The sequence below is a fragment of the Oncorhynchus tshawytscha genome, linkage group LG28 (assembly GCF_018296145.1).
Source record: "Oncorhynchus tshawytscha isolate Ot180627B linkage group LG28, Otsh_v2.0, whole genome shotgun sequence".
NCBI lineage: Eukaryota > Metazoa > Chordata > Actinopteri > Salmoniformes > Salmonidae > Oncorhynchus > Oncorhynchus tshawytscha.
Window position 1 is genome coordinate 13371645 of NC_056456.1, and position 14571 is coordinate 13386215.

General features: G+C 43.7%; 1 protein-coding gene across 3 annotated transcripts in view; it reads right to left on the minus strand.

Annotated features, from left to right (window-relative positions):
• LOC112227357 (E3 ubiquitin-protein ligase mib1) overlaps positions 1-12809 on the minus strand; it is a 105616-nt gene extending 92807 nt beyond the window's left edge. For all 3 annotated transcript variants that reach the window (XM_042308298.1, XM_042308297.1, XM_042308296.1), the window contains exons 1-2: positions 11744-12809; positions 11026-11197 (exon numbers count right to left, since the gene is read on the minus strand). In XM_042308298.1, coding sequence (XP_042164232.1) covers positions 11026-11197; positions 11744-11972 — 401 coding nt within the window. In that variant the 5' untranslated portion in view covers positions 11973-12809. The remainder of the gene's footprint in view (positions 1-11025; positions 11198-11743) is intronic.
• Positions 12810-14571: the final 1762 nt, after the last annotated feature.

Genomic DNA, 14571 nt, shown 5'->3' on the forward strand with positions numbered 1-14571 from the left:
GAACCCGACGGTCACGCTGTCAGAGCTCCAGAGTTCCTCTTTGGAGATGGTAGAACCTTACAGAAGGACAACCATCTCTGCAGCACTCCACCAATCACGCCTTTATGGTAGAGTGGCCAGATGAGATTCTCTGGTCTGATGGAACCAAGATTGAACTTTGTTTGCAGAATAGATGGCATTGTTGGCAGAATAGATGGATGCAGTTCAATGCATGACTCATAATTTACCAATACATTTCTTGGTAGCTATCAAGTTGTAAATCACAGCTGGCCTGGTACATTGTTTGCTGCCTCCACCCATTCGGGATGCACTGTTCAAGTTTCAAATACTCAATATGAAAATGTAAAATAAAAACTGACAACTGTAACTAAGGTTGTCAACACAATCCATCTAGCAAGGGCAATGATGACAAGTCCGTCATAACGTGGCAATTAGGCTTGCGCACATGTCAAACAAGGCCCACGGGGCGAATAGGACACAAAAGCGAGTATAAATGAGTGAACAGTTGAGTCATCTACTTTATGAAATTACAGTCTGATGCACTTGCATCTGTGAATTGAACTTCAATTGCGCTGCTTTTGTGTGTCCCGTAAACAGCGCTCAGCGGTGGGAAAGTGTACAGACACATGCCAGAGTCCTAGCTAGGCTACTAAACTGTTGCAGTCTGGCTTCGGTTTTTAAAGCTTGACAATGAATGACCGAAAAAAAATCCTGCAAACCATCCAAAAAACCATGTGTATCCAGAAAAAGGTAGGCCTATTACAGGAACATTTGAGCAGTAGCCTAGGCTGGCTACTCAACTACAAGAAATTTTGATCGCACCATACACCAGTGCTGCATTCAACCGCATCGGTGATCCATGTAGTGCAACAAAAATGAAAGTTAAAGTTAAGTTACAACATATTGCTTCGTTTGTGTTCTTTGGAGTTATTAGGCTCGCGGCATATTATGCAGATCTGCAAGCATAGCAGCAAAGACAAAAAGTTTATGGCTTAACAAAAAGTATTTATCCCTTTTGTTTTAATATGTTAAAATGCTATATACAGCACCCATATGTACACAAGTGCACACTATAAAGTAGCAATTTTTTGGTCAAATCAAATAGGCTATATTTGGCCCACAAATTAGTTGTGGTTTTTCCAATATGGCCCACTAGCTGTTGGGAGGATGTCATGAAATTGGAGTTGTTGAGTGACCGACTTTCACTCATATTGTTTTTTTGGTGGCTACAGCTAGAGATGCAGGTGTCATTTGGTTAGCTAGCAAGAAATGCGAATTGCTATGCTAGCTAGCTATGGTGAATTTGAACGACTTATCCACAGTTAGCGTCTCTCTTAATTGCCAATCAAATGCATTTGGCATTGATAAAATGGGCGGGCAGGGAAGTACACATTCAGTTGTCAAAACGTGGGTTTAGACAAGCATGCATTGGCAAGCAAGCGGCAGAAGGATGAGCAGGCTAGAGGTCGACCGATTAAATCGGAATGGCCGATTAATTAGGGCCGATTTCAAGTTTTTATAACAACAGGATTTTTTTTTTATGACTTCAAGCCTATCAACTCCCGAGATTAGGCTGGTTAGCGGGGTGCGCACTAATAGTGTTCCAAACGTCACTCGCTCTGAGACTTGGAGTAGTTGTTCCCCTTGCTCTGCATGGGTAACGCTGCTTCGAGGGTGGCTGTTGTCGTTGTTTTCCTGGTTCGAGCCCAGGTAGGAGCGAGGAGAGGTACGGTAGCTATACTGTTACACTGGCAATACTAAAGTACCTATAAGAACATCCAATAGTCAAAGGTTAATGAAATACAAATGGTATAGAGAGAAAGTCCTATAATTCCTAAAATAACTACAACCTAAATCTTCTCACCTGGGAATATTGAAGACTCATGTTAAAAGGAACCACCAGCTTTCATATGTTCTGAGCATATATTGCACTTTTACTTTCTTCTCCAACACTTTGTTATTGCATTATTTAAACCAAATTGAACATGTTTCATTATTTATTTGAGGCTAAATTGATGTTATTGATGAATTATATTAAGTTAATAAAATAAGTGTTCATTCAGTATTGTTGTAATTGTCATGATTACAAATATATATATTTTTTTTTTAAATCGTCCGATTAATCGGTATCGGCTTTTTTTGTCCTCCAATAAATCAAATCAAATTTTATTTGTCACATACACATGGTTAGCAGATGTTAATGCGAGTGTAGCGAAATGCTTGTGCTTCTAGTTCCGACAATGCAGTAATAACCAACAAGTAATCTAACTAACAATTCCAAAACTACTGTCTTATACACAGTGTAAGGGGATAAAGAATATGTACATAAGGATATATGAATGAGTGATGGTACAGAGCAGCATAGGCAAGATACAGTAGCTGATATCGAGTACAGTACATACATATGAGATGAGTATGTAAACAAAGTGGCATAGTTAAAGTGGCTAGTGATACATGTATTACATAAGGATGCAGTCGATGATATAGAGTACAGTATATACGTATGCATATGAGATGAATAATGTAGGGTAAGTAACATTATATAAGGTTGCATTGTTTATATATTTACATCATTTCCCATCAATTCCCATTATTAAAGTGGCTGGAGTTGAGTCAGTGTCATTGTCAGTGTGTTGGCAGCAGCCACTCAATGTTAGTGGTGGCTGTTTAACAGTCTGATGGCCTTGAGATAGAAGCTGTTTTTCAGTCTCTCGGTCCCAGCTTTGATACACCTGTACTGACCTCGCCTTCTGGATGATAGCGGGGTGAACAGGCAGTGGCTCGGGTGGTTGATGTCCTTGATGATCTTTATGGCCTTCCTGTAACATCGGGTGGTGTAGGTGTCCTGGAGGGCAGGAAGTTTGCCCCGGTGATGCGTTGTGCAGACCTCACTACCCTCTGGAGAGCCTTACGGTTGAGGGCGGAGCAGTTGCCGTACCAGGCGGTGATACAGCCCGCCAGGATGCTCTCGATTGTGCATCTGTAGAAGTTTGTGAGTGCTTTTGGTGACAAGCCGAATTTCTTCAGCCTCCTGAGGTTGAAGAGGCGCTGCTGCGCCTTCTTCACGATGCTGTCTGTGTGAGTGGACCAATTCAGTTTGTCTGTGATGTGTATGCCGAGGAACTTAAAACTTGCTACCCTCTCCACTACTGTTCCATCGATGTGGATAGGGGGTGTTCCCTCTGCTGTTTCCTGAAGTCCACAATCATCTCCTTAGTTTTGTTGACGTTGAGTGTGAGGTTATTTTCCTGACACCACACTCCGAGGGCCCTCACCTCCTCCCTGTAGGCCGTCTCGTCGTTGTTGGTAATCAAGCCTACCACTGTTGTGTCGTCCGCAAACTTGATGATTGAGTTGGAGGCGTGCGTGGCCACACAGTCGTGGGTGAACAGGGAGTACAGGAGAGGGCTCAGAACGCACCCTTGTGGGGCCCCAGTGTTGAGGATCAGCGGGGAGGAGATGTTGTTGCCTACCCTCACCACCTGGGGGCGGCCCGTCAGGAAGTCCAGTACCCAGTTGCACAGGGCGGGGTCGAGACCCAGGGTCTCGAGCTTGATGACGAGCTTGGAGGGTACTATGGTGTTGAATGCCGAGCTGTAGTCGATGAACAGCATTCTCACATAGGTATTCCTCTTGTTCAGATGGGTTAGGGCAGTGTGCAGTGTGGTTGAGATTGCATCGTCTGTGGACCTATTTGGGCGGTAAGCAAATTGGAGTGGGTCTAGGGTGTCAGGTAGGGTGGAGGTGATATGGTCCTTGACTAGTCTCTCAAAGCACTTCATGACGACGGATGTGAGTGCTACGGGCGGTAGTCGTTTAGCTCAGTTACCTTAGCTTTCTTGGGAACAGGAACAATGGTGGCCCTCTTGAAGCATGTGGGAACAGCAGACTGGTATAGGGATTGATTGAATATGTCCGTAAACACACCGGCCAGCTGGTCTGCGCATGCTCTGAGGGCGCGGCTGGGGATGCCGTCTGGGCCTGCAGCCTTGCGAGGGTTAACACGCTTAAATGTCTTACTCACCTCGGCTGCAGTGAAGGAGAGACCGCATGTTTTCATTGCAGGCCGTGTCAGTGGCACTGTATTGTCCTCAAAGCGGGCAAAAAAGTTATTTAGTCTGCCTGGGAGCAAGACATCCTGGTCCGTGACTGGGCTGGATTTCTTCCTGTAGTCCGTGATTGACTGTAGACCCTGCCACATGCCTCTTGTGTCTGAGCCGTTGAATTGAGATTCTACTTTGTCTCTGTACTGACGCTTAGCTTGTTTAATAGCCTTGCGGAGGGAATAGCTGCACTGTTTGTATTCGGTCATGTTACCAGACACCTTGCCCTGATTAAAAGCAGTGGTTTGCGCTTTCAGTTTCACACGAATGCTGCCATCAATCCACGGTTTCTGGTTAGGGAATGTTTTAATCGTTGCTATGGGAACGACATCTTCAACGCACGTTCTAATGAACTCGCACACCGAATCAGCGTATTCGTCATCTGACGCAATACGAAACATGTCCCAGTCCACGTGATGGAAGCAGTCTTGGAGTGTGAAGTCAGCTTGGTCGGACCAGTGTTGGACAGACCTCAGCGTGGGAGCCTCTTGTTTTAGTTTCTGTCTGTAGGCAGGGATCAACAAAATGGAGTCGTGGTCAGCTTTTCCGAAAGGGGAGCGGGGCAGGGCCTTATATGCGTCGCGGAAGTTAGAGTAACAATGATCCAAGGTCTTTCCACCCCTGGTTGCGCAATCGATATGCTGATAAAATTTAGGGAGTCTTGTTTTCAGATTAGCCTTGTTAAAATCCCCAGCTACAATGAATGCAGCCTCCGGATAAATCGTTTCCAGTTTGCAGAGAGTTAAATAAAGTTCGTTCAGAGCCATCGATGTGTCTGCTTGGGGGGGTATATACGGCTGTGATTATAATCGAAGAGAATTCTCTTGGTAGATAATGCGGTCTACATTTGATTGTGAGGAATTCTAAATCAGGTGAACAGAAGGATTTGAGTTCCTGTATGTTTCTTTCATCACACCATGTCACGTTAGTCATAAGGCATACGCCCCCGCCCCTCTTCTTACCAGAAAGATGTTTGTTTCTGTCGGCGCGATGCGTGGAGAAACCCGCTGGCTGCAACGCCTCAGATAGCGTCTCTCCAGTGAGCCATGTTTCCGTGAAGCAAAGAACGTTACAGTCTCTGATGTCCCTCTGGAATGCTACCCTTGCTCGGATTTCATCAACCTTGTTGTCAAGAGACTGGACTTTGGCAAGAAGAATGCTAGGGAGTGGTGCACGGTGTGCCCGTCTCAGGAGTCTGACCAGAAGACCGCCTCTTTTCCCTCTTTTTCGGAGTCGGTTTTTTTGGGTCGCTGCATGGAATCCACTCCGCTGTCCTGTTTGTAAGGCAGAACACAGGATCCGCGTCGCGAAAACATATTCTTGGTCGTACTTATGGTGAGTTGACGCTGATCTTATATTCAGTAGTTCTTCTCGACTGTATGTAATGAAACCTAAGATGACCTGGGGTACTAATGTAAGAAATAACACGTAAAAAAACAAAAAACTGCATAGTTTCCTAGGAACGCGAAGCGAGGCGGCCATCTCTGTCGGCGCCGGAAGTTCAAATCTGTATCGGCGTTGAAAAATCATAATCGGTCGACCTCTAGAGCAGGCTACTTCTCCCCAACGTTTATCAGTTCAATTTTGACAGCCAACTAGCTGAAAAGGTTTGAAAGGGTTTATCTAATGTTCCCTTGATAGATTTTTAGCTCATCTGGCTAGCATTAGTTGTCGATCTTAATGCTGTTTATGTGCATAACTGAGAGAGCGATAGCCTACCTATTCATGGTTGTTTGATCAATAGGACTTTTAATTTCCCAAACATAAGAGGACTCCTGTGGTATTTACAGTGCCTTGCGAAAGTATTCGGCCCCCTTGAACTTGGCGACCTTTTGCCACATTTCAGGCTTCAAACATAAAGATATAAAACTGTATTTTTTTGTGAAGAATCAACAACAAGTGGGACACAATCATGAAGTGGAACGACATTTATTGGATATTTCAAACTTTTTTAACAAATCAAAAACTGAAAAATTGGGCGTGCAAAATTATTCAGCCCCTTTACTTTCAGTGCAGCAAACTCTCTCCAGAGGTTCAGTGAGGATCTCTGAATGATCCAATGTTGAACTAAATAACTAATGATGATGAATACAATCCACCTGTGTGTAATCAAGTCTCCGTATAAATGCACCTGCACTGTGATAGTCTCAGAGGTCCGTTAAAAGCGCAGAGAGCATCATGAAGAACAAGGAACACACCAGGCAGGTCCGAGATACTGTTGTGAAGAAGTTTAAAGCCGGATTTGGATACAAAAAGATTTCCCAAGCTTTAAACATCCCAAGGAGCACTGTGCAAGCGATAATATTGAAATGGAAGGAGTATCAGACCACTGCAAATCTACCAAGACCTGGCCGTCCCTCTAAACTTTCAGCTCATACAAGGAGAAGACTGATCAGAGATGCAGCCAAGAGGCCCATGATCACTCTGGATGAACTGCAGAGATCTACAGCTGAGGTGGGAGACTCTGTCCATAGGACAACAATCAGTCGTATATTGCACAAATCTGGCCTTTATGGAAGAGTGGCAAGAAGAAAGCCATTTCTTAAAGATATCCATAAAAAGTGTTGTTTAAAGTTTGCCACAAGCCACCTGGGAGACACACCAAACATGTGGAAGAAGGTGCTCTGGTCAGATGAAACCAAAATTGAACTTTTTGGCAACAATGCAAAACGTTATGTTTGGCGTAAAAGCAACACAGCTCATCACCCTGAACACAACATCCCCACTGTCAAACATGGTGGTGGCAGCATCATGGTTTGGGCCTGCTTTTCTTCAGCAGGGACAGGGAAGATGGTTAAAATTGATGGGAAGATGGATGGAGCCAAATACAGGACCATTCTGGAAGAAAACCTGATGGAGTCTGCAACAGACCTGAGACTGGGACGGAGATTTGTCTTCCAACAAGACAATGATCCAAAACATAAAGCAAAATCTACAATGGAATGGTTCAAAAATAAACATATCCAGGTGTTAGAATGGCCAAGTCAAAGTCCAGACCTGAATCCAATCGAGAATCTGTGGAAAGAACTGAAAACTGCAGTTCACAAATGCTCTCCATCCAACCTCACTGAACTCGAGCTGTTTTGCAAGGAGGAATGGGAACAAATTTCAGTCTCTCGATGTGCAAAACTGATAGACATACCCCAAGCGACTTACAGCTGTAATCGCAGCAAAAGGTGGTGCTACAAAGTATTAACTTAAGGGGGCTGAATAATTTTGCACGCCCAATTTTTCAGTTTTTGATTTGTTAAAAAAGTTTTAAAAATCCAATAAATGTTGTTCCACTTCATGATTGTGTCCCACTTGTTGTTGATTCTTCACAAAAAAATACAGTTTTATATCTTTATGTTTGAAGCCTGAAATGTGGCAAAAGGTCGCAAAGTTCAAGGGGGCCGAATACTTTCGCAAGGCACTGTACATATTGGAAGAAATCCAGTCAGGTATGTTTTGTGGATTTTGGCGAATGCGTTCTAATGGTGGACAGCTTGAAGCATGGGGGTCTGCTGTCCCCACTTGCTTCAAGATGTCTACCTTTGCTTTCTTGGTTACAGGAACAAAGGTAACAAAACTGACTATCGTCCCGTAGCACTAACCTCTGTCATCATGACATGCTTTGAGAGGCTAGTTAAGGATCATATGTACCTTACTTGACACGCTAGACCCACTTCAATTTGGTTACCACCTCAATAGATCAACAGATCAATGCAATCGCCATCACACTGCCCTATCCCATCTGGACAAGAGGAATACCTATGTCAGAATGCTGTTCATTGACTATGAAACAACACCTTCGCTGACCCTCAACACTGGGGCCCCACAAGGGTTTGTGCTCAGCCCCCTCCTGTACTGCCTGTTCACCCATGACTCCAACTCAATCATCAAGTTTTCAGACAACACAACAGTAGTAGGCCTGATTACAAACAATGACAAGACATCCTACAGGGAGTAGGTGAGGGCTCTGGGAGTGTGGTACCAGGAAAACAACCTCTCACTCAACGTCAACAAAACAAAGGAGCTGATTGTGGACTTCAGGAAACAGCAGAGGGAGCACCCCTTATCCACATCGACGGGACTGCAGTGGAGAAGGTGGAAAGCTTAAAGTTCCTCAGTGTACACATCCCCAACAAACTGAAATGGTCCACCCCATAGACAGTGTGGTGAAGGCGGCGCAACAGCGGCTCTTCAACCTCATGATGCTGAAGACATTTGGCTTAGCACCTAAGACCCTCACAAACTTTTACAGATGCACAATTGAGAGCATCCTGTCGGGCTGCATCACTGCCTAGTACGGCAACTGCACCGCCCGCAAACGCAGGGCTCTCCAGAGGGTGGTGCGGTCTGCACAATGCATTACCGGGGGCAAACTACCTACCCTGTCCTTCAGCACCCGATGTCACAGGAAAGCCAAAAAGATAATTATGGACAACAACCACCCGAGCCACTGCCTGTTCACTTAGCCATCATCCAGAAGGCAAACTCAGTAATGGTGCATCAAAGCCGGGACAGAGAGACTGAAAAGAAAAACAGCTTCTACCTCATGGCTATCAGACTGTTAAATAGCCAGCACTAGCACAGAGGCTGCTGCCTATATACATAGACTTGAAATCAATGGCCACTTTTAATATGGAAAACTTGTCACTAATGTTTACATATTTTGCATTACTCATCTCATAAATATATACTGTATTCTATTCTAATGTATCTTAGTCTATGCCACTGACATTGTTCGTCCAAATATTAATATATTCTTAATTCCATTCCATTAGATGTGTATATTGTTGTGAAATTGTTAGATATTACTTGTTAGATCTTACTGCACTGTTGGAGCTAGAAACACAAGCATTTCACTACACCCGCAATAACATATGCTAAACATGTGTATGTGACCAACAAAATTTGATTTGATGATGTAAAGTCGCACTATTGCTACTGCCTGTAAAGACACAGTCCAGTTCAAAGTGAATGATGGCAGACCCGTGTGGTAAATGGCTTATTTGCATATAGGCCTACTGTAGCCCTGGTCGGCTATGGCGTCCCAGTCTGCGTACGCTCCGATCCTGAACAAGACAAACTTTTTTATTAGGTATTATTTGCCGCAGTGTCTATTAATTGTCCAATAGCACTGCCGCTTTCCCACTCCATATAGCTATAGGATTTTTACAAATGCCTTACCATGTTATTCCCAAACGTTCTATGAATTTATGAAAAGTACCTTATCTAAGTACTCGCTTGTCAGAAAACATTTTTAAAAATTCAAACAAAAACAATAAGTGTCTTTCTTCCTTGGGGTGTATACGAACAGATTTTTATAAATGTTCATGTTGACAAAATGCTGTCAGTTCCACTTTAAATGGCAATTGGTCAAGAGAGAACCCACAGACTCATAAATAGCCAGACTGCCGACAGTCAGTGTGGCATAACAAAAAAAAGTCCATCATGCCTTCAGTTCAGAGCCGTGTCTGTGGGGGGGATGGGGACAATTAACAGTCTCAGGGGAACCGAAGTCACAGGTCGTTGAAAGGGTGCCAGCGGTCTCGCCAGGCGTTTGGTTTGTCCCTTTGGATCTAATAAAGGGCTTGAAGCAGTTGGAGGGACTGCTATAGCAAGAAAATATCTCCACTGTATGTAATAATGCAGTAACATGTCCTGGTTGCATTCTCTGCACATTACGTTTCAGTCAGTTCATTTTGAAAACCACAGAAATACACTAATTGTTGTTTTCATAAACTAACTTTTCAGCTCCTTTTATTATTGGGGGAGGCAGGTAGCCTAGTGGTTAGAGCGTTGGGCCAGTAACCGAAAGGTTGCTAGATCGAATCCCTGAGCTGACAAGCTAAAAATATGTCGTTCTGACCCTGAACAAGGCAGTTAACCCACTGTTCCTAGGACGTCATTGTAAATAAGAATTTCCTCTTAACTGACTTGCCTAGTTAAATAAATGTCAAATAAATAAATTCTGACTTTTACATTTCTGTCCTATCATAACCATTGAGGTTCAATAAGAACCATTGTTTTCAAGGTAATCTACTCATCTTCGTATACGACGATTCATACAGGTTCAATCCGGTTTATAAGGACCAACATCGACAGGTGGTACTAGCACGACTTCATAACATCATCCAAAAACATGGCAGACATTAGATGAATATGAATATAAAATGTTAATATTGTCAGCTGTGAGTAATGGGGGAACAATTAGACTCAGCAACAATGATTTGAATAATTCCAGTCATGTTTTGCGCACAAAAGGTGATGACTAAAGTGTCTTATTAGGAATTTTCAAATCTGACTTCTCTATGTAGCAGAACTGTCGGAGCAGTCGAAACCGTGCTTCTTGACCGGAACCCTGGACCCTTGACCATAACATTCTCAAGACAGGTTTGTTGTTATGATTTGGCATTTTATGCAGTTATGCTTCGTCTTTCATTTGTAAATCTTCTAGGGAAGCAGATAAAGACAGACATGGACAGTAACATGGGATTGGCTGAGGCTCCAACAACATCACTGCTTCTGAAATAGAGTCTGAGCAGTCGCCTGGCAACAGAGAGCCATGATCGGTGGCCACATGTTGAGTCTGCCTAGAAGGCTGGGCTCAGGCACCACTTCTCAAATGTCAGAGACAGACAGACAGCCAGGGAGAAACAGAAAGCCGCAAAACAGAGAGTAAAATTGGTGGGTCCCTCAATATAAATCAACCAACGGATGTAGATTGGAATTGTTATCATTTAAATCATTACTAAACCATAGAGTTTGTCATAGACGTGGGGCTGAGTTGACAAAGCATCCCTACACATTGGTTCCACGTTGTCTTTATTGCGGTCACACTGCATAGATAATCAGATCTCACACTGAGTAACATGACTGCATTGAAGATGACCTGGAACGTAATCATTAGCTTCAGAGGGCAGCTGACAGTACTCACCTCTCGCTCCCAGGGGTGGTGATCCTGTAGAAGCGGTGTCGCAGGTGGTGCTTGTCTCCGTGGTAACAGGTGGTACAGAGGTCATAGTTGGTGCACTCCGCACACTTCCAGCGGATACCGATGATAGGCTGCTGACGGCAGGTGTCGCACATAGTACCGTCATGCTTGATACCTGAGAGGGAGTAGTAACAAGGCAGTCAGGAACATTTCTGCTGGGCAGCAGGTTGCCTAGCGAGTGGCGCAGGTGTCTAAGACACTGCGTCGCAGTGTTGTGGCGTCACTACAGCCTGTGTGTCTGCTAAATGGCTCAAATGTAAATGTTGGAGGTGTCAAGTGTGAAGCAATGATGCCTCTGCCCGCAGCTCTGGGGCCTGTTGAATTGCCATCTTCGTGCTGTACCATCCTTCATCAACACAAATAAAAGGAAGCATACAGTACTCTAGGTCTAAACACTCAGAGGGAGAAGTTAATCATAATGCTTGCTTTGATGAAGATATCTTAAGTAGTCATCCTCACGTCTAACTCTCTAGATGTCAATCTAACTCAACGTGCTCCATGTAGCACGCTTGATGCATTGCAATAACTTGTAACGTGGCGGTATGCCAAACAACCGTGTACACAAAAACACCCAAATGCATAGGCTAATATAAACAAATTATTAACAGAAACAGGACATAAGATATGTTTAGCGATCACAGAACCAGCAGGGCAACATTACCTGTGGGAGCACTGTCAAATATCCTCACGTCGTATGCACCAGAGCACCGGTAGTTGGCCGCAGTCCCGTTATCCCAGACAACAACCACTTCTTCCGGACTTTCGAAACTCCTGACGGTGCCGACATGTCCCTCTCCACCATCCTGTTTTCCCCATTTCCAATCGGGTCCACGGATCACTCTCGCACCAACTCCTTCCATCATCACACGGTTATTCCTGCCAGTAGTCATTTACGAAAAGGTCTCGCAAATAACGTAACACAAAAAATATATAGCCAACTAGCAGGGTATGCTAACTAGCTAACTACCTGTGTTTGGCAGGATAATTTTGAGAAGCAAAACCGTTCTGTTGTCCAGAAAAACACAATTTAGCAATATCTTGTTAGCTTGCACGTTACGTTAACTAAGCTAGCCTGCTTGCGGTAAAGTTCCAAAACAATATAGCAGACACAAGCTAACAGTTAGTTGCAAAGGCAAATATACATTGCTAGTCAAATGTATCGTAGTGTAAATGTAACAAAGGTTTCGTTAGCTTGCTTGATAAAACAACGCGTTGTACTGGAAATCAAAGCCAAGCTAACTCACTAACGTTAACTGTTAGCTAGCTAGCTTTGCCAACTAGCAACTGCCAAACATTAGCTACCAAAGTAAGCTGTTGAATGGCACGCACTTTCCACTCCACAATCTGTTCGTCTGCAATGTTTTGTAAATAACTAATATGTCTCAATATCCCCTTTCATGTGCTTTTCGTCCCGAGAGCACAAGATATTGTCACCCCAAGAGCGTGTAAAGTAGCCACATCGTCACGAAATGGTATACCGTTATTCGCTAGCTATTTAGTTAGCTAGCTTGTGCCTCTGCAAGAATGCCACCTCCACAACTTAACGTTAGACCACTAGTGTAGATTCGTCCTTTTTGTTGGATAAATCATTTCATTCGTAGGTACGTTTAGCCTATGTATTGGATGTATGTCTCAAATGTATTTATTTTGTCAAATGGCTCGTAGAAGTAAACTCAGTATAAACGCGTCGCCATTATTGTCAATCACCAAGCAGACGGAAGTTTACCACAGATAAACAATGAGACAGATATTTCACTGGGTGTATAAATGTGAAGCATCCGCTTAGTGTTTTCTCCCACTACCAAATTTGGTAGTGAGAGGAAGCCCATTGGCGAGTGCAGTGGGAGAACATGGAACGAGACGGCTTTTGGCCGATATTCTGCACATTTTATCATCATGAAACCTTTGATCTCAGTACAGTTTTCTGTTCCCAAAATTATAATATGTTATGAAGAGTGGAATAAGTTTTGTAGACTTTGCCATTGGGGGGAAAAAAATCGCTGTTTTAGAAGGAGTGCAAAGGCGAATTAAGTTACTGCACACAAACACTTCAGAATAGGCGTTCCCAAACGGAAATATGCAGATAAAACTAGAACACGCCAATAGGATCTCTCTAGCTCGTGCTTGGCTCTGCCCACCTCCTGGCTTGTTCTGCACACTATGACTCATTTGTTTCCATTGGAAACGACAGGCATATGTGTATCTTGGTTTAGTTGTAAAAAATCTTTGGTTTGACGACGAAGATGTTTTGGTTTGGAAAGCGAGGGGTTTGCCGCGTTCAAACACTAGTAGGAACTAGGAAACTCGGAAATATCCGACATGCCGATTCGTTGTACACGTGCTACAAAATATCAAGTCTGATGTTTCTGCTTTGTTCAGTTCCGAATAGCACATGAACCCAGCAATAGACAAGCTCAAGGGGGTAATTATACAAAGCGCAAGGTGGGGCAATTTGTTTTGTCGAAAATGCAACATGCAAATGTTCTCAAAATGCAAAACGAGGGGTTTTATTACTTATTTTATTGAATGCATTCCTCCAATTTCTTCCTAAATGCATTTCCTCTGTTTTAGCCTGATGTAGTTGCACTCTTTGTAGGACTATGATAATGAAGCAGCCGAGGCATATGATATACACTGCCCAGTATATCAGATAAACCACCCTGTTCACGAAAATAGTATGCTCCTACAGACAGTGAGTCACGTGGCCGTGGCTTGCTAAATAAATCAGGCAGACAGGCATTGAGGCATTCAGTTACTGTTTGATTGAACATTAGAATGGGCAAAAAGAGTGACCAAAGCGACTTTGATCAGGGTATGATCATAGGTGCCAGGCGCGCCAGTTCCAGTATCTCATGCACGACAGTGTCTAGTGTTTACCGAGAATGGTGCTACAAACAAAAAACATCCAGTGAGCGGCAGTCCTGTTGGCAAAAACAGCTCGTTGATGAGAGGTCGAAGGAGAATGGCAAGAATTGTGCAAGTTACCAGGCAGGCCACAAACAGGCAAATAACAGTGCAGTACAACAGTGGTGTGCAGAACGGCATCTCGGAACGCACAAATTGTCAGTCCTTTTCCTGGTTCCAGTTGCGACATGCAGAGTCAGGGTTTGGCATGTGCAGCATGAGTTCTGGTGGCGGTGTGTGGGCAATGTTTTCCTGGCAAACGTTAGGTCCCTTAATACCAAATGAGCAACGTTTCCATGCTCTGAAGAATTCAGGCTGTTCTGGAGGCAAATGGGGGTCCGACCCGGTACTAGAGGGGTGTACCTAATACTCTGGCCACTATGTGTGTGTATATATATGATTTTATATATAAAATAATGTTTTAACCAAAAAAGTGCTCAACAAATAAAAATATATTTTATATTTGAGATTCTTCAAAGTAGCCACCCTTTGCCTTGACGACAGCTTTGCACGTTCTTGGTGGCAACATCATGTGGGGATTTTTTTCAGCGGCAAGGACTGGGAGACTTGTCAGGATCGAGGAAA